The sequence below is a fragment of the Pelecanus crispus genome, chromosome 11 (genome assembly GCF_030463565.1).
Source record: "Pelecanus crispus isolate bPelCri1 chromosome 11, bPelCri1.pri, whole genome shotgun sequence".
NCBI classification, from domain to species: Eukaryota; Metazoa; Chordata; class Aves; order Pelecaniformes; family Pelecanidae; genus Pelecanus; species Pelecanus crispus.
Genome location: NC_134653.1, coordinates 23,784,759 through 23,803,781, shown reverse-complemented (window position 1 = coordinate 23,803,781; position 19,023 = coordinate 23,784,759). Strand labels below are relative to the sequence as shown.

The window sequence follows — 19,023 nt, the reverse complement described above, 5'->3', positions numbered from 1 at the left end:
GCTCTGCGATGGCCCTGTGCCTCAGTTTCCCCATTGCTAGGATGGCGGGGGGGGCTTTGCCCACATGGGTGGTCGCTGGTACACGGGGGACCCTCACGGGAGCTGCTCGTCTGCTGGGCCCCGTGGGCACGAGGCCAGCCCACCCGAGCTCGCCTGCCGCTGCGTGCCCGCGCTCTGGCTCGCTTGCTCTCGCCCGCTGCTCCGGCGCAGGTGGGGAGCGAAGCAGCGAGAAAAACAACCGAGAAGAGGAAAAAGGAAGAAGCGACAGCGAGAAGCGGTCGGGGAGGAGGAGGAGGCTGGTGGCGGCAGCCTTACTGGCAGTGCGGGGGGCTCGGGGCACCCCGGGGCACCCACTGCTGAGCCCCCCATGGACTCCTAGGCGCCCGCCCCGAAGTTCGCCGGCATGGCCAAAACCACCTCCCTGCACTGCCGGGTGGTGGAGGGGAAGGACCTGCCCGCCAAGGACGTGTGAGTGGCTCGGGGGGCTCTCGACCCCCCAATTTCACCCGGTCCCCCACCCTGGGATACATGGCGGGGGGGGGGGGGGGGCTGGGTGCCCTGGGTGCTCTGCTCTCCCTGTGGTTTTGGGGGTCCCTGCTTGCACCCATGCTGACAGGAAGCCATTGCCTCAAAGGAGGGGTCTGGGGGTGGCAGGGGACTGCCAGCCCCCTCGGCCCCCCCCACGCAGGAGGTGTATGAGGCCCCCCAACCCCTTGGGCATCCTCTTGCTGCCCCCCAGCAGGGTGGGCACAGGGTGTCCCCCCAGGGCTGTGGGTAGCACAGAGGGGCACAGCCCCCCGCACCCCTACATACCTGCTGAGTATCCATGCCCTCAAGGGGGGGCTGAGGAGGGCAGGGAGACCCCCTGCCGGTTCCTGTCCCATGGATGCACCTCGGCGGAGCTGGCAGCCCCGGATTCCTCCGGATGTGCCAGCCTGGCACTGCTGGCTGCTTCCAGGGCTGGGCAGCCAGGGATGGCTGCGGCAGCAGGGCCCCCCTGCCTCAGTTTCCCCACCTGGTGGGGTTAATGGTGCTGTGCTGCGTGCCCCACTTGGGGGGTTTGGCTGCAGCAGGGTGATCCTGACCCACCAGCGTGGAGGCAAGGTGCCCGGTGCCACTCCCAGCTCCCCCAAATCCAGCTTGGGGCCATCCTGGGGCTGCGTAGGGGCTCGGGGTGACTGCTGTCATCCAGGCTCTCGAGGGGGTCAGGAGCTGTCAAGCCCACAGTGCGCTGCTGAGGTTTGCCTGCCTGCCCCTGCCAGACCGACCGGGCTGTGGGCTTTGCTCTGCTGGGAGGCGCTGGGATACCCCTGGGGACTAACAAAATCGCCTGGGCTCACAGCAAGCGGTGCTGAGCCCCAAGCCTCAGCCAGGACCTTCCCGTCCCCCAGCCTGTGGCTGGGGTCACCTCCCTTGCCCCTCCTGGGATCTGGCTCCTTGCTGGAGCACCTCCCGTAATCCCCTGCCTCCAGCAGCTGGGGATTCAGGGCTCGGGCATTGCCCCAGGGAACGCTGCCCTGGGCTGGCATCCCTCAGTGCAGGTCCAGCTGCCATAAATGAGCAGGGAAGGGGCTTTGCAGGGACCAGGTGACAAAGCCCTGGACCTGGCCCTCGTCCCCTCCATCCCATCCTCCCCCGCGGAAGGGGTTAAGCCTGGGAAGGGCCCTGGGCCAGGCTGGTGTCACCCTGACACTGTGGGTTGCCACAGAAACTCTGGCTTGGCTGTGCCGCTGGCAAGACACCAGTACCCATGGGTGGGGGGCACAGGGATGCAGGGTGATGGCTCGGGGTGGCCCGCAGTGGGGCCAGGAAAAGGTGTTGTCCCCATCCCAGTGTCAGTTGCGGGGCCAGACTGAGACCGGGCAACTCATCTCACCCCCTGGGGCTGGTGCTTCACTGGTGGGATTTGAAGTGATGCTTGGATCCAGCCCCCTAAGCCCCCCAAGCCCTCCCAGCAGCAGCCCATGAGGGCTGGTGGGACCCCCAGGTGGGGGTCTGACCCCATGCACGCACATCCCCTGCCCAGGTCCGGCTCCAGTGATCCCTACTGCGTGGTCAAGGTGGACAACGAGGTGGTGGCCAGGTAGGGGGGACACCGTGCTAACCCAGGGGAGGGGACGTGCAGGGATGGGCACTCTCCCTGGGGGTGCAGCCACATCTCCCATCACCGGCAGGACGGCCACGGTGTGGAAGAGCCTGAACCCTTTTTGGGGGGAAGAATACACCCTGCGCCTGCCCCGTGGCTTCCGCAGCCTTGCCATCTACGTGCTGGATGAAGACACCATCGGGTAGGGGGGACAAGAGGGGCACGGGTGGGCACCAGCCACCCATGGGGAGCCCCCTGAGGGTGGCATGTCCCCGCCAGTGGCCTCAGCGCCTGCCGTGCCTCTGCCCTCACAGGCAGGATGACTTTATCGGCAAGGTCTCACTCAGCCGCCAGCAGATCTCAGCTGAGCCACGGGGTGAGTGGGGGGCACAATGGGGGGTTGGGGGGGGCGGCAGGGCCCATCCCCACACCTTGGGGTACCCACCCTTGGCAGGTGTTGACAGCTGGCTCAGCCTGGCGCCTGTGGACCCTGACGAGGAGGTCCAGGGCGAGATCCACCTGGAGCTGCAGGTCCCCGAGCAGGGCCACCCACGGGTGCTGCGCTGCCACCTCATCGAGGCCAGGTAGCAGGGGGCTGGCAGGGCACGACAGGGGTACGGTCATCCCAGGGTCTTATTTTTGGCTGGGGGGATCTGGGCAGTGGGAGGAGGGGAAGTGATGGGGATCGCGGTGGCACGGGGCTCATCCTCCCCCCTCAGCACCAGGAAGGGCCCTCACTGCGTCCTTCTTGGGGACATCAATGTTGCCAACCCACGTGTCATGACACCGTGGGGTCTCAGCAGGGAATGGGCTGCCTCGGACACTGCCAGCCCTGCTTGGGGATGAGGACAGGGGGGATGAGGGTCAGAGCTGGGTGGCCCAGAGGGTCATGGGGTACCTGGGGACGGTCCCCATCAGACCAGCTGGCTCTTGCGCTGGGTTTCTCCCCTTTGGCTTCAAAATTGGGGGAAACTGAGGCACGCCCCCAGCTGTCCCTCTGCTTTGCTCTAGTGTGTGTGCGTGTGCCTGTGTGTGCACATGTCTGCATGTGTGTGTGTGTGTGCCCACACACGACTGCCAGACGGCAGCGGAGCAGGTGGCAGAGGCAGCATCCCGCTGCCATGGCAACTGAAGCGGGTACCAAGGCAACAGGATGGCCATGGGGACAGCCAGGAGGGACAGCAGAGCCCCCCCGCTGTGCCATTTGGCCCCCAGGGACCAAGGGGGGGGTGGGGTAGGAGCTCTGGGGAATGGGGACCCACTCTCACCAGCATCCCCCCAGTACCTGCTGGCTGCCCCACGTGTGCCCCATGTGCCCAAGCAAGCTGGGGGAAAGCAGGGGGCACAGGGGTGCAGGGACCGTGCTGGCGGAGACGGGCCCACTGCCCACTGCGCCCCTGCTGACCCCCATCTCCCTGCAGGGACCTGGCCCCCCGGGACCTCTCGGGCACCTCAGACCCCTTCGCCCGGGTGTCGTGCTGTGGGCACACGTTGGAGACAGCCGTGAGTTGGGGTGCTGTGTGCTGGGACCCAGAGGCTTGGGCACCTCATGCCCCACAGCCACCAGTCCCTGTGCCCAACAGGTGATTAAGAAAACCCGTTTCCCTCACTGGGATGAGGTGCTGGAGTTCAAGCTGGCAGAGGGCGAGCCAGGGGAGGCCGTGCTGAGCGTGGAGGTGTGGGACTGGGACATGGTGGGCAAGAACGACTTCTTGGGACGGGTGAGGACCTTGGGGCACACTGACACGGGGCAGGCTCCCAGGGGCACCTCTACACCCCCTGCCCCTCCCCATGCTTGGGGTCCAGGTGACCACGGGTCAGGACCCACGGGGATGGGGGCAGGGGTATGTGCACCCGCTGAGCCGGGGGCAGTGCCGCATCCAGAACCACTGCGTGTCCTGGGCTCTCCCCCGAGCAGGGGGCCCTGCTGGCAGGGGCAGCGAGGTGCAGCACAGGGAGCTGGCACGTGTGTGTCCGCCCCCCAGACCCTGCCTCTGGCCCCCCAGGTCGAGTTCCCCCTGGACACCATCTACACAGACCCCACCAAGGGCTGGTTCCAGCTCCTGCCCTTCCCCACTATTGCCAAGGACCATGGGTGAGTGCAGGCAGCGGGGCCAGGCAGCTGCCTGCACCCTGCATGAGCAGCTCCCCAGGGTGGCTGTGCCCAGGGCAGCATGGGGTGCCCCCCCCCCCATCATGCCAGCTGGGAAGCAGCCGGGGTGGTGGAGGGTGCTGTGTGCAGGATCCGGCCAAGCCCCTCCCGTGTCGTTGCAGGGGGCAGCTGGGCGCCCTGCGGCTGGCGGTGCGGCTGGTGGAGGACAGGGTCCTGCCTGCCCCCTGCTACCAGCCCCTCATCCAGCTCCTCGCTGAGCCCATCCTCTGCCCGGGCCAGGTGGGTGCTGTGGGGTGGGGGGACCCTCGGGGGCAGCTGGGGACCACCCCGGCATGGGGCCCTTGCCGTGCCCACTCTGCCCCCCCCCACAGCCCCTCGCCAGCACGGCCCTGGGCATCCTGGAGGAGGTGACCTCAGGGGAGAGCCGGCAGGATGTGGCCACCAAGCTGGTGAAGATCTTCTTGGGGCAGGGGCTGGCCGTGCCGCTCCTGGACTATCTCACCACCCACGAGCTGGCCAGGACTTGTAAGTGCCAGGGCTGGGGGCACCACCTGCATCCCCTCAGCTGGGAAACTGGGTTGCCAGAGTCCCCCCAGACCCGCATGAGGAGAAAAGAGTAGGGCCACCAAGGGGGAGGCAGGAAAGGTGCCACATGTCCACAGGGTTGGGCACACCAGGGGTGGCTGGGGCATCACTCCATGGCCACCTCACCACAGCCTCTGCATTCTTCCAGCGGACCCCAACACCCTATTCCGCTCCAATTCGCTGGCCTCCAAGTCCATGGAGCAGTTTATGAAGGTGAGCATGGGAGGGGACACTGGCCGGGTTGCCACTGTGCCCTCCCATGAAGACATTGGGGCACAGAGCTGGGCTGTGTCCCAGCAGGGCATCTGGGAACAGTTTGGGCACAAAGATGGGATGACTTCCCATCCCTTGCAGGCAGTGGGGCTGCCCTACCTGCACGAGGTCCTGAAGCCCGTGGTGAACCGCATCTTCGAGGAGAAGAAGTACGTGGAGCTGGACCCTGGCAAGATGGAGCTGAGCCGCAGCAGGCGAGTGTGGGGGCATGGACGGGGGGGATACCTCGCCTGGCACATCCCAAGCTATCCCCATCCTGATATCTCCTGTGGGAGGGATCACCCATTGGTGCTGAGCCCGTGGGTCACCTCAATGGCTTTTGGCCAATTTGGAGTGACCTGTTCCTGTGCATTGCATGCCCCCTGACTTGGCAGTGTTCCCCCAGGAGGATCTCCTTCAAGGGGTCCCTGTCAGAGGCACGCGTGCGGGAGAGCAGCCTGGAGCTGCTGAAGGGCTACCTGGGGGACATCATCGACGCCATCGTGGGCTCGGTGGAGAAGTGTCCCCTCCTCATGAGAGTGGCCTTCAAGCAGCTCCGCAGGCGGGTGGAGGAGCGGTTCCCCTCAGCGCAGCATGAGGTGAGGCAGGCGGTGGGGCCAGGGCTGGGGGTCCGCAGGCTGCTGGGACCACCACCCTGAGCCTTGAGCTGTCCTTGTCCCCGGCCAGGAGGTGCGGTACTTCTCCATCAGCGGGTTTCTCTTCCTCCGCTTCTTCGCCCCTGCCGTCCTCACCCCAAAGCTATTCAGCCTCCGGGAGCAGCATGCCGATCCCCGCACCGGCCGCACTCTCCTGCTGCTTGCCAAGGTGCGGGGAGCCCGGGGAGGGATGGGGATGCTGGGGAGGGACAGGGATGCTGGCGAGGGACAAGGAGTCCGGGGAGGTATGGGGGTGCTGGGGACAGATGGGAATGCTGGGGAGAGATGGGGACCTTGGGGAGGGTTGGGGACCACTGGGAGAGATGGGGACCCTGGGGAGGGTTGGGGACCCCAGGGAGGGGCGGGGATCCTGGGGAAGGACAGGGACCCTGGGGAGGGACAGGGATCTCAAGGAGGGATGGGGAGTGCAGGGAGGGATGAGAACTCAGGGAGGGACCCAAGAAAGGGACTTCAGGGAGGGATGTGGACCCTGTGGAAACATGGGGACCCATAAGGGATGGGGATTCCAGGGAGGGGTGGGGACCCCAGAAAGGCAGGGAGACCCTTGGGTGGGGTGGGGACCCAGGGGAGGGATGGGAATCCCGGGGAGGGACGGGGAACCTGGGGAGGGACAGTGAGCCCAGGGAATGATGGGGATCCCAAGGAGGGCAGAGCCATTCCTGCCCCCATGCCACATAGCACGGGCTGGCTCCTTGCCACGCCACTTGAGGCCAGCCCTGCCAGTCACCAGGCCATGCCACCACACGTCAGGCACAGTGCAGGAGCTGGCCTGGGGCAGCAGCTGGGTCCCATCACCCCCTGGGCTGCTCCGCTTTTCCAATTTCCTCCCCAATTTCCAAGCCCCCTGGGGTTCAGGGGAGCAGCCAGAGGGGAGTCCCCCCTCGCATCCCCCACGCCATGGGTGGTACGGCAGCATGAGCCCTTCCCCACACGGGGCAGGCGCTGCAGAGCATCGGCAACCTGGGGCTGCAGCTGGGGCAGGGCAAGGAGCCGTGGATGGCCCCGATGCACGCCATCCTGCTGCCCAGCATCACACGTGTCAAAGCCTTCCTGGACGGCCTGGTCGCGGTGGAGAGCGCTGAGGGTGAGCAGGCACACGGGGCACCGTGGGGGCACGGGGGGCACCACTGGTGCTGGGTCCAGCTGTGCCAGCACCCAACATGGAGGGGTGGCATCATCCCTGCTGTCCCCCGCATCCTGGGAGCATCCCCAAGGAGGGGAACCCACTCGGTGCCATGCGGATGCTGCTGGGATGGCCGGGGACAGGCATCCTCGGGCTGGGGGAGGCAGTGGCACTTGGGGTGATGCCGCTGCCTCCTTGCCTGTCCATGCTGCAGCCGCAGTGGGCGAGGGGCTAGTGCCGCCGGCACTTTTCTGCCCCTCGGCCACCATCAAGGAGGGGTACCTGCACACCTGCATGGCGGGGGGGCCTGCCCTGCTGCCCCGCTTCACCTTCAAGAAGAGGTACTTCTGGCTCAGCAGCGAGGCCCTGACCTACTCCAAGTCCCCTGAGTGGCAGGTGGGTGCTGCCCATGACCCCCACCCCACACCTGGTGCCTGGGGAGGGGATGCAGGTGCAGTGAGTTGCGGTGTTCCAGGGTCCCCAGGTGCGCTGCTCCATCCCCGTGCCGCAGATGCGGGTGGTGGAGCGGGTGGATGAGGGCACCTTCCAGCACCCCCACGTCATGCAGATCGTGGCGCAGGATGGTACCGGGCAACTCCACACCACCTACATCCAGTGCAAGGTGGGTGCCCCCCACCCTGCCCCGGGAACCCCAGGACCACCCTCGCCAGCACCCAGCCATGGTGCACCCCCGGGTCCCATGGGGACAATGGGAATGGTCCTGGTCCCAAATCTAGCTATACCTGGGCACCGGCTGTACTGGAAACACTGGGGTGCCCAGCCCTGTCTGTACTGGGCCCAAGGGGGTGTCTGGGCCCTGGCTGTACTGGGAAAATTGGGGTATCCTACTCTGGCTGTACTAGGGTCATTGGGGTAACCAGCTCTGGGATACTGGGATCAGTGGGGTATCCAGCCATATCTGTTCTGGGGTCTCTGGGGTCCCAGCCTTGTCTGTACTGGGGTCACTGGGGTACCCTGAATCCTGCGGTGCCATCTCCCCACCAGGTCCTACCTGGGCAGCTTTGCCATCAAACTGTCACTCTCACTCACCTGGCCCTGGTGCCCACCACCATCCCTGGTGCCCACCCCTGCTGGGGACCCCATCGGCATCGCCCGTGCCCACCTCCACCCTCCTCCTCCTCCCCGCCGGTGGTGCCCAGCGCAGGGTGCCCATAGGTGCCTGGCGGGGTGCCACCCTCCCTCCCTGTCCCCACAGAGCGGCCAGGAGCTGTGGCAGTGGCTCTGGGCGGTGCGGCAGGCCAGCAGCGCCAACGAGGCCATGCTGCCCACCTGCCACCCCGGCACCTTCCGCGCCGGCCGCTGGACCTGCTGCCTGCAGCCTGCCTGCACCGGTAAGGCCAGCTGGCAGTGTAGGGTGGGGGTTCCCCTGGGCAGGGGGTGCGGGGGTCCCCCAGCACCCCCACTGCCGCTGTCGTTGGCAGCACCGGGGTGCAGCCGGACCCACAGCACCGTGGCGCTGGGCGAGTGGAGCGACCCCCTGGACCCCGCGGCGGCCGCGCAGACCCTCTATGGGCACCTCCGGCAGGCGGGGGCCCAGCTGCGGTGAGGCTGGGGGGGGCTGGCCCGCTGCACGGGGGTCCTGGGGAACCCCAGGTGCTGGCAGGCAGGGTGGGGGTGTGCTGAGGGTCCCTCTCCTGCAGCACGGCGGGGGCCGAGGGTCCGGAGGGCAGCGCGGCGTCCGAGCCCCCCAGCCTGGGGCAGGCAGGTACGGGCAGCCCTGCTGCGGGGGGCGATGGGGACCCTGCACCCCGGGTGCCGCCTGGGGCGGCCCCTGCGTGGGGCAGCTGGCACACGCAGGCACACGCTTGCACACACGCACCCCCCCAGCACTCGGCTGGTCCCCTCCGCCAGGGGACAGCAAACACACACGGCCACGGACACAGGGACACACGCCCAGACACGCCCACGCACGCGTGAGCACACACGGATACGCACGCTCGGGCGCGCACTGAGGCAGGCGCGGGTGCGTGCGTGGGTACACCCACACCCGCACCGAGCTGCAGACACACGCACACCCCTGCCCACGCACACCTTTCCCCCTCTCCCGCCGGATACACACCCCCCCCCCAAACACCCACCCATCCCCACGCACACCCACCTGCACCCCCATACACACTCCCCATGCACACGCACCCCCCAGCAGTGCCCGTCCGTGTCCGTGGGACGTTGAGGGGGATGGGGGCTTTGGGTGGGACGTGGGGGGACGGATGAGGGGCGGCGGGACAGGCTGGGATGGGGTGACACGGGGGGATGGGGTGGGAGGGACATGGTGGGATGGGGGGGTGGTCCGTGGGTGGGTACCGCGGGTGGGTGTCGGAGACGGGTGTCAGGGATGGGGTGCCGGGGATAGGTGCTGGAGGTCAGTGCTGGGGGCATGCCGGCCGTGGGTGACGAGGGCGTACCCCGGATGGGTGCCGGAGGTGTACCGCGAGTGGGTGCCGGGGATGGATGCCGCGGGTGGGTGCTGGGCGCGGCGCTGAGCCTGCCGGGGGGCGCAGGTGGGCCCGTCGGGTGGCGGCTGCAGGCGGTGCTGCGGGACCTGGACATCGCCCACGACGCCTTCGCCCGCCGGGAGGGCGCCCCGGGGCCGCCCCCGAGCCCCCGCCCGGCCCCGGCTCCCGCCCCGTGAACGGCGGCGATTGGGACTACACTTCCCAGCACGCCCTGCGCCCCCGGCCCGGCCTGCCCGCGCCGCGAGGCCTGCTGGGAGCTGTAGTTCTCGCCATCTACCACCCTCCCGCTGCCCCCCGCCTCCCCCCTCTCGGTGGGGGCCTCATCCCACCCGCGGCCCGTGTCCCGAAGGGCTGCCCGTGTGCGGGGACAGCGGGGCTGGGCCCCCCTCAACACACACGTGTGCAAACACACACACATAGACAAAAAGGCTCCTCTGTCCACGGGGGTGCCCCACGCCCCCCTGCCAACCCAGCATCCCCGCAAGGAGGGACCAACACCCACCCTCAGCAACACCTCACTGGGGGACGGATCCTGCAGCAATGCTACCCAGGACCCTGGGAGGGCAGGAGGTGCAGAGGGACCTGAGTGGGGACACGGGGACACTGGCCCGGCACAGGGTGTATTCTGTAACACGGAGATGTACACATGGCACCGGCTGTACGCGGCTCTGTGGGGCAGAGACGGGTGGCATGGGTGGCATGGGTGGCACACGGTGGCTGACGCGCAAAGAGGCCACGGGTAAAAAAAGAAAAGCACCAGCCCACGATGCTATCGCCACGGGAGCGGGGCAAACCGAGATGGGGTGGGGGACAACACGGAGACACATGGCGGGTGGCACCGGGTGGCCCGGGACGGGGGGTGAGCCCACCCGGCAGGGCTGCGGCATTGGCAGCAAAGCAGCACGGGCAGCGGTGGCACAGGCAGGGACACAGGGCCACGGGGCGGTCGGAAGCCCCTCACCCTTGCCTCAGTCCTTCAGGGTGGCCTCAGAGACGCCCTGGGCCAGCAGCTCAGCCAGGACGTTGTCCAGGTAGTTGGGGTCGGGGTAGCCGTGTCCTGTCAGGTTGGAGCCAAACTCGGTCTTGTGGTGGATCTCGTTCCACACCACCGTGTCGGACTCCCCCGTGGTGTTGGAGGTGCCGATGGTGAAGATGAGCCGCCGGTCCCAGGCCACGATCAGCAGCTTCAGCACCTGTGGTGCGCAGGCACAGCCATCGCTCACCCACCCGGCACCCCAAGCCCTCCTCCCTCCCTGCCACCCTTCCCTGTGGCACACCCCAGCCCCAGCCTGGCACTGCTGTATCCTCGCCATCCCTTCCCCTCCCATCCCTTCCCCTCCCATTCCATTCTATCCCACCCCCCCCAGTGCTGTTGGGGACACTCACCTTCCTGCCCTTCTCGTTGTCAGGCAGGTAGCAGTGCCGTGGGAAGCCACGCGCCGTGAACTTCTTGCCGGGATTGGGGTGCTCCGGGCCCTGAGTGGGAGGGCAAGGGGGTGAGCAGGTGGCACAGGGTGGGTGCACCCAGCCCAGTGGGGGTCCCCAGGGCAGCAGGCACAGGGACCTCACCTGGATGCCGGTGGGGATGTCATAGACAATCCGGATGGTTTTGGAGTCGGTGTAACCCGGGAGGGAGTGGGGGATGAGGTGAAACTCCATCTTCCCGGGGGGCTGCGTGCCTGTCTTCTCCCCGTAAATGGCCTTACAGGTCGGGCACTGCAGGCTGCCGTCCTGCACGAGCACCCGGGCTGGCATCAGGGACGGCACCCATCCCACAGCACCCACCTGTGGGGGTGAGTGACCACGGGGAGGGTGTCCCCCGTGGGGACGGTGTCCCCCGCGGGGTGGGTGGGCCCAGCTCACCTTGTTGCCATTGTTGTACATGGCCAGGAGGCAGAGGAGGTGGTACATGTGCCCACACTTGCCCAGCTTGCCCACCAGCTCTGGCTTGATGCCCCTGTGGCTGAGGACGCCCTCGTAGCCGGAGGAGGTGACCAGGCGCTCCATGCAGATGGTGCAGTCCTGACAGGCACAAGTTGACTGGCCTCAGCACCCAGGTGGGATGGGGAGGACATCTCTGCCCACCACGGGGGGTTGCCCATCCCCTGCCCACACCTCTCCCTGTGCCCGAGCCCTGCGAACATCCAGTGGCCCTGAGGCGAGCCCATGGGCCGAGCAGCGGTGCCTGGGGATGCCCACTCACCTCGTCCGGGGGGTTCTTCACCTTCTGGATGTAGCGGCGCACCACATCCTCAGGGGTCTTGCCTGCCATGGGCAGAGGGGGGGGGTTGCAATCAGAGCCTGCCCACAGTGCCCCCAATGCCCTGCCACCCCTGCCACCAGGGTGGGGACAGCACAAGGAGGAGGGGGTGCCAGCATGTGGCATGGAGGTGCCATGGGCATCACTCCAAAACCCTCAGGCAAACCCCTTGGGGGCTCCACACCCACAGGAAGCAGCAGTGCCCGTGCCTCAGTTTCCCCTCTGGCAGGGACTGGCATGGCCGGGGGCGCGCAGGGACACCGCAGCTCCTTACTCTTTTTGAGATGCTTCTTTTTGGTTTTCCTGCAGATGCCATTGACGCCGGGCACAGGTTTGATGTCACTCTTGCTGACGGGCGGCGGGTGCAGGATGGGTTTGGGGGCGCGGGTCAGGCAGACAGGCAGCCCGGCAGCGCACATGAGGATGCCCGTCATCCCTGTGCCAGGGGAGAGGTGCTGTCCATCCACCCACCCAATGTCCATCCATCCCTCCCTCCACCCGCCCCACGATGTCACATGGTGGTGACACCCAGCCGGTGGCAGGACCCCCCTTACCTGCAAGGGCAGGATGGACAGGGCCGGTGCCATTCAGGTTCTTGACTGGGAGGGCTGGCACCCTGCACGGAGACGGGAGGGGAAGGGGCTCAGATGGGCTGGCACTGTCCCCCCTGCCCATGGCACGTCCCCAGAGCAGCATCCTCCCCATGGGACACAGGGCAGGGTGTCCCCTTGCCAGCCCTGGGGGGTTGCTGTCCGGTCTCACAAGTCTGTCACCCAGTGCCCTGTGTCCATCCCTGGGGAACCAATGGCTCTGGGGACATCACCTCCTCCTTGACCCAGGGTGGGTGCCTTATCGGGATGTCCCAATGGCGATGCCCTGTGTCCTGCATCCCCCACGGGGATCATCCCTGCACCTCAGCACCTCACCCATCACCCTTCCCATCGCTTCCACACCCCAAGGGGACCCTCATCCCTCCAGGGCTGCCAGCACCAAGACCCCCAGGACAATGGCACAGTGCCTCCCTGCCTGCTCACCCCCGCTGACCCAGGCCACCTCCCATGTGCGTGTGCACCCGCGTGTGCACCTGTGGCTGGGTGCGCAGCTGTGTGTACATCCGTGGCTGGGTGTGCACCCATGCGTGCACAGCTCTGGGTGCGCACCCGTGGCTGGGTGGGCACCCGTGCGTGCAAGGCTGGGTGTGCAGCTGGGAGCGCAGACAGATGCGTGTGCAGGCAGGTCTGGGTGGGAGCTGGGGGCTCGTGCGCAGGTGTGTGCAGGTATGGAGGTGGCTGTGCCCATGGGTGGCGGTGGACAGAGGGATGGATGGACAGATGGATGGACAGGCAGAGGTGTGGCTGGGCGAGTGGATGGATGGACAGACAGATGTGTGGCTGGGCAGATGGATGGATGGATGGATGGAAGGAAGGAAGGAAGGAAGGAAGGAATGGGGCATGCACTGGGATGGACGACAAGCAAGAAAGCCCAGCAGAGGAGCCCTGCATAGTGCCCGAGTGCTCTCCTGCCCCAGGGGGGCCACCCCAGCTCAGCAGCCTGGACAGCAGCCCCCGCCAGAAATGTCAACCCCCCCTTCCCCAATCCCAAAAGCCCCCCATGCACACAACCATCGCGGTGACGGGTTCAGCAGCGCTCAGTCCGGGGCTGCAGGTGTTTTTCCTCCCACTCCCAAAGTTGCCCTTACCCATGCCAAGGCAGGGGCAGTGGCGGAGGTCCCAGCCCAGCACCCCCCAGGGTCTTTCTGGTCTCTTCCTACCTGTCCATGGAGATGCATGGGATGGGGCCTGCGTGCCAGTATGGGGATGGGGACAGTGATAGGGATGGGTACAGGGCCTGCTTGGCCCAGCGCCCAGCACACGGAAGCGAAAGCAGCACGTCAGCAGGGGAAGGAAACGCACCAGGACCTGCTGGGGGCTCAGTGAACCTGCCTGTCCCCCGGCCCCCACCTCCCAGCCCCAGCTGGGGTCCCTCTGCCTCCCCCTGCACCCCTCAGTCGGTGCCGGATCCTGCCCCCATGGCAGGGAGCTGGGAGGGATGGGACAGGCTCACTGCAGCCCGGGGCGCTTGCTCCCCTCTGGGGGGGAGCTCTGACCAAATACCCTGGGGCTGGATCCAGATCAAGCTGGTTCCCACCCAAGCAAGCAGCACCGGGGCTTTCCCAGGCAAGCAGGCTGCCAGCCGTGCCATCACAGCCTGCTCGTCAGGCCAGGCTTGGGGCCATGGCCACTCCTGCCTGCCCCTCGGCTGGCGACAGCCCTGTGCCAAGAGCCCCAAGGGCATGCCAGGCCGACCCACCGAGGGGTACAGCTGTGGGGGCTTGGCTGCTGGGACAGGAACACCCACCGGGATGTCCCACTGGGGGTCTGCTCATCCACCCAGATCCCCTTGGCGAGTTATTCACATCCATGTAGGGGACACCAGGGCTGTGGTCCCCGCAACCGTGTGCCTCCCAGACACCTGCCTGGTGACATCAGGCCACAAGCCAGGGTCATACACGCCATGCTGGACAGCAGGGACACAAGTCCCCTGGGACCGGGCACTCCATCTCCTCCAGCTGGCATGGCACAGCATGCCACGCCACGGCATGGCACAGCATGGCACAGGATGGCATGCTGCAGCACGCTGCACAAATCACCACAGCCCCTCTGCAGGGGCAGGGATCTAAGGGACCATCCAGGATGAGCCAGCTGCTGGGGCTGTCCCTCCTGCAACCATGTCCCCAGGGTGGGGAGCCTGGGGCTAGAGGTGACAAGGTGCCGGAAGGGCTGGGGCTGCTTGTGCCAAGTGACAGGAGGGGACGAGGCACCTTCATCTCCCCTTTCACCCCGCTCTGTGTGCCCATCCCTGCGCCCACCTCGCCTGGCATCCCCATGGCCTCAGTGACACCGCAGCCGTCCCCTTCCCCAGGCTGCCCTCCCCCAGCCAGCTTACCCCGGGGGGACAGTGGCGCGGGCACTGAGTCCGGCCCCCCGCTGTGTGCCAGGCCGGTTGAGGTTGTTGAGCCCCGGCAGCGGCACCCCGCCGGGCACGCTCTGGCTGGGGGCAAATGCCCCGCTGGGCACCCGCAGCCCCTCGCCCTTGGTCGTGCCACCCGCCACTGCTGCAGTCCCCGTCCCTGCCGGCCATAGAGCTGCCCCGGCGAAGGTGCTGCTCTGGCGGACGGCACCCGGGTAGAGCTTGCGGCGTTGGGAAGCCAGGATGGCGTTGGAGGCAGCGCGGGTGCTGTTGACCAGCAGGCACTGCGGGCAGGAGCAGGGGGTCCCCGTGCTGGTGCCCACTGGCCACGACTGCGACTTGGGGATGGAGCCCATGGTGAGGGGATACGCCAGGTCCATGCGACGCCGGAGCCGGCGCTTGCGTTGGGTTTGCCGGTTCATTTGGGACATGCTGCTGAAGTAGATGAGGTAGCAGAAGCCCAGGGAGGAGAGGTCCAGCCAGGGGTGCTGCTTCTCGTAGGCGTTCTGGATGGTGATGCAGATGTCCATGTCGTAGGGTGTCCAGGAGTTGTTGTCGTTCTCCCATTCCCACACAATGCCCTTACCCGGGGCTGAGGATGGGTCGTAGAAGTTCCTCCGGACAGGGCGCATGGTTCCTGTGGAGACAGGGGGAATGAGCACCCCCGGGGCTCCAGCACCCCGGGAAGCCAGTGGAGGGACACACGCCTGCACGCACATGTGTGTCCAGTTCCCAGCCCGGCACCCACAGGAATGGGGATGCAGAGGCACTTTGGGGTGCAAGCAGCCAGTCTCACCCTCCACAAAGCACCCCAGGGTGCAGGAGGGGTGATGGCACCACACCCCAACAGGCAGCACCTGCCTCCCCTCTGCCAAGCAGCAGCAGCCGCGGTGTACGATGGATCGATTGGCGTGTCTGCAGGGCTGTGCCTCCCCGGGGACTCGTGAGGCTCAACAACCCTCCATTAGCGGTGGCGGCGGTGTGGGCTTGGCTGCCGGCCGGGCTGCCGGCGGTTGGGATCACGGCCCTGGCCGCCGTGGGAAGAGCGATGCTGCTTGGCCCCCAGCACCTTTTTCCATCCCTCTGGTCCAGGCCCACCTCCGCCCTCTCTGGCCAGGGTCCCCTCACCATCCCCGGGGCGGGGGGAGCATTTCCTGGTCAGGAGGGGTTTCCTGACAGCTGCTGCAGCTCCAGACAGCACTGGCAGTCACGGGAGCGAGGCGTTGTCCCCCATGCAGGGCCAAATCCTGGGCCCTCGTTGCTTGTTTGCCTCTGGAGCTCCACGGTGAGGGGAGGCATTGCAGCCCCCTCCTCGAGCTGCAGCCCCGGAAGTGCCCCCACAGCACGGTGCTTTTCTATCCCCTCGCCAGCACTGTTTGCCCAGCCCGATTAACGAGGCTAATAACAGTCATTAATCATCGTCCACGTCAGGTAGCAGAGCCTGGCCCCAGCTGCCAGCTTGTGCTGAGGCAGCTCAGCTGGCGGCCCCGCAGGAGGGAGGCCGGGAGGCTGCTCACCCTGATCCAGCAGCCCATGGAGAACTGCTCGTCCCCACTGCCCGCTCCTGCCAGCATCCCGAATACCACTGCCGGCTCATATCCACATCCCGCTGCCCGCTCCTGCCTACATCCTGCTCACATCCATGCCCTGCCTCCCACTTGTGTTCACATCTGTGTCTGCCTCCTTGCGTCCATGTCCCCCATCACGCTGCCCGCTCATGCCCACATCCCGCATCCCACTCACATCCGTGTCGCGCACCCGCTGGTCCTTGCAACTGCATCCCATGTCCCGCTGCCTGCTTGCAGCCACATCCCGCATCCCCCTGCCTGCTCACATCCACATCCCACATCCCGCTGTCACAGAGCAGAGGGCAAGGGGATGACACCCCAGCCCATGCACATGGGCACACGCAGCTCTGGGTCCCCAAGGGCCACTGGCTGCCCCCAGCCCCACAGCCCCTGCCCCCTCTGCCAGCCGTGCCGGAGCCACGGGGCCAAGCCGGCATCCTCAGGGCCACAGGAAGGGGATGTGTGTCCCTGCTGCTTGGAACAGGGTCACCTCATTTCGCACTGTCACCGTTTTGGCTTGGGTTTCTCCCTCCCCAGACACAGCGCGGGCCAAACCCCCCTCACCCCCAGCCTCCTGCCCACCTTCACGGTGTGCCACAGAGGGCACCAGGAGCACCCTCAGCATGGGGCACCCTCGTGTCCCCGAAAACCATGGGACTCCAGAGGCATTTGACACCCTCCAAACCCGGCTGCCCCCAGGACACATCCCAGGGCAGAGATGATGAATGGAAATGGGTACAGGGATGGGGCACACAGAGACAACGATGCCGAGGATGATCTATGGGATGGAGCCAAAGCCATGGCCACATCCCCTCCCATGACATCCCTGGGGATGGCAAGGCCCCTCTCTCAGCATCCCTGTCCCCAAGCCCTGCTGGCACAGGGACCATGGTACCTGGGGACATCCCAGGAAGAGGATGTCTTTACTCCCAGCAGAGACGTGTCACCCCCAAACACAGCTGTGGCCCCACCGTGGACACATGTCCCCCGGGAGCACCCGGCACCACGGCCATGGGATATAATGCCGGGTGCCTGCTGTCAGAGGATGGGTCCTGGCCAAAGCTGGCAGGAGCTGGCATGGGGACAGCCAGGGTGTGCCAGTGGCACCTGCAGTTCTGAGTCAGCACCGCCACAGCCGCCGGCATGACCCAGGGTCGTGCCGGCGGCCGTGGCGGTGCTGACTCAGAGCTGCGGGTGCCAAGTTGCCCCTTGCCAAGCCCGTGACTGGCTGGAGACTGATTTAGAGCCAAGCTTGATGGCAGAAGCAGGGTGGCAGGTCCCCGGCTTGGTCCTCATCTCAGTTCCCAGCCCATCACAGGAGCCACATCAGCACACAGGGTCATTCGCCATCGCTGGTGACTGGGAATCGTGGCATCGGTGGCTGGGCAGAGGGGCACGGCCATGGGGGTCCTGCTCTGGGGTGGCTCGTGTGTGTCCCCAGGCAAGTCTGGGGGGAGCTGGGGGTGTCACCTGGGTGTGTGCAGGTCCCCTGCCTGCTCTGCCTGGCCTGGGGCCGGACCCTGCCCTCAACAGCCTCATGCTTCCTAGCAAGCGGGGATGCAGGGATGGCCAGGAAAACACCTGAACTGGTGAGTCCCCCGTGGCACAGCCAGCACGTGCTGGTTTAATGGGTCACACCGTGACGGGGACACATTTAATGGGGTCTGGGCTCCGTGCCGCCCTGGAACCGGCTTTGATTTCCCCCGAGGATGTGTGGCCTGGATGCGTGCTGCAACACTGCGCCGTCAGCAGGCAGGCACCGACTGCCACAGCTGCATGGCTGCAACCAGCCCAGTGCCCTCCACAGCTCCCAGAGCCCAAACTGGGGCCTCCCCAGTTCCTTGAGGACCCCAGATGGAGCAGCTTTGTGGGGCAGACGGGTGGCCAGTGTGGCGGTGGGACACACCACCCACCACAGCACCCCACAGGGGGTGAGAGGGGATGGAGGCACTCTGGGACACATCCCTCCAGGGCAGGGGACCACAGTGGAGGGGGAAAGTGGGGAAGGGGAAAGGGAAGGCCAGGAGGAGCCTCACAGGGTCCATGGTGGGAGTAGAGCCCAGCAGGGCAAGGGGAGGAGAGAAGGAATGGGAGGGACAGATGGACAGAGAGGAGGGTGTGTGCAATGGGATGGAGGGACAAATGGACAGGCGGATGGATGGATGGATGGATGGATGCATAGATGGATGGGTAGATTCGTGGATGGAATGACAGACAAACAGATACGCAGTGAGATAGATGCATGGATGAATGGACAGCCAGACAGACGGATGAATGGAACAACAGGCAGATAAATAGATACAGACTGGGGTGGAAGGATGGATGGATGGGTGGAGGGGTGGAAGGATGGATGGATGGATGGGTGGACGGGCGGAAGGATGGATGGGTGGATGGATGTTCCCGGCTCAGTGCCAGCCCCTTACCAGTGTCCTGCCGGAACTGGTGCATGGACTGGAGGTCGATGACATAGGGCGCCAGCTGGACGTCGACCTGGCCCAGCACCACACTGCCACGGGCATCCTCCTTCAGCACATTCTCGATGTGGTGGCAGACGGCGGCCGAGTAGGGCCGCCAGCGCCCATGCTCATTCAGCCACTCCCACACCACCACGCGGGCCAGGTTTTGTGGGGGGAAGCCCAGGCCACCGGAGGCCAGCATGGCCCCCGAGCCCTGCCGCGCCATGCCGGGGGAACGGTGGCTCAGCCCCGGGCCATGCCCTGGCACAGGGATGCAGGGCTCACCCGGACCCCCTCCAAATCCTCCTCCCAGCTCCTGCTGGCTGCAGGCTCCGGAGCTCAGCAGAGCAAACGCTGCGGGGTTCTGCAGAGGCGGGCGCTGCCAGCCAGGTCCCCAAGGTCCCCGAGACGCCCGGTCCTGCTCCCCTGGGGCCGCCGCGCTGGGCTGGGGCCATCCAT

The 19,023-nt window shown here is 66.6% G+C and overlaps 2 protein-coding genes across 2 annotated transcripts; one reads left to right on the top strand and one right to left on the bottom strand.

The window, feature by feature from the left end:
• The first annotated feature begins 403 nt into the window (after nucleotides 1-403).
• Nucleotides 404-9,486, top strand: RASAL1 (RAS protein activator like 1). Its single transcript, XM_075718941.1, has 21 exons — nucleotides 404-468; nucleotides 2,027-2,083; nucleotides 2,175-2,288; nucleotides 2,401-2,462; nucleotides 2,541-2,670; nucleotides 3,508-3,589; nucleotides 3,670-3,807; nucleotides 4,093-4,181; nucleotides 4,361-4,478; nucleotides 4,571-4,724; nucleotides 4,933-4,997; nucleotides 5,139-5,251; nucleotides 5,443-5,635; nucleotides 5,724-5,861; nucleotides 6,653-6,797; nucleotides 7,057-7,232; nucleotides 7,321-7,458; nucleotides 8,053-8,188; nucleotides 8,279-8,399; nucleotides 8,498-8,562; nucleotides 9,356-9,486. Exons 1-21 carry the CDS (start codon nucleotides 404-406, stop codon nucleotides 9,484-9,486), a joined length of 2,430 nt encoding a protein of 809 aa, XP_075575056.1.
• Nucleotides 9,487-10,278: 792 nt separating this feature from the next.
• DTX1 (deltex E3 ubiquitin ligase 1) lies at nucleotides 10,279-18,790 on the bottom strand. The gene is made up of 9 exons (XM_075718736.1): nucleotides 18,532-18,790; nucleotides 14,517-15,177; nucleotides 12,125-12,186; nucleotides 11,845-12,006; nucleotides 11,514-11,575; nucleotides 11,174-11,332; nucleotides 10,880-11,041; nucleotides 10,697-10,786; nucleotides 10,279-10,503 (listed from the first exon to the last, which is right to left on the bottom strand). Exons 1-9 carry the CDS (start codon nucleotides 18,788-18,790, stop codon nucleotides 10,279-10,281), a joined length of 1,842 nt encoding a protein of 613 aa, XP_075574851.1.
• Nucleotides 18,791-19,023: the final 233 nt, after the last annotated feature.

What these genes read in the sequence shown, in the direction of transcription:
- DTX1 (XM_075718736.1), bottom strand. Translation starts at nt 18,790, where the DNA reads ATGGCGCGGCAGGGCTCGGGGGCCATGCTGGCCTCCGGTGGCCTGGGC. An exon ending in AAAGAAGCATCTCAAAAAGA is followed by an intron (nt 11,576 to 11,844) that starts GTAAGGAGCTGC and finishes TGCCCATGGCAG; the next exon opens with GCAAGACCCCTGAGGATGTG. An exon ending in TGTACAACAATGGCAACAAG is followed by an intron (nt 11,042 to 11,173) that starts GTGAGCTGGGCC and finishes GTGCTCGTGCAG; the next exon opens with GACGGCAGCCTGCAGTGCCC.
- RASAL1 (XM_075718941.1), top strand. Translation starts at nt 404, where the DNA reads ATGGCCAAAACCACCTCCCTGCACTGCCGGGTGGTGGAGGGGAAGGAC. An exon ending in GATCTCAGCTGAGCCACGGG is followed by an intron (nt 2,463 to 2,540) that starts GTGAGTGGGGGG and finishes CACCCTTGGCAG; the next exon opens with GTGTTGACAGCTGGCTCAGC. An exon ending in AGAACGACTTCTTGGGACGG is followed by an intron (nt 3,808 to 4,092) that starts GTGAGGACCTTG and finishes CTGGCCCCCCAG; the next exon opens with GTCGAGTTCCCCCTGGACAC.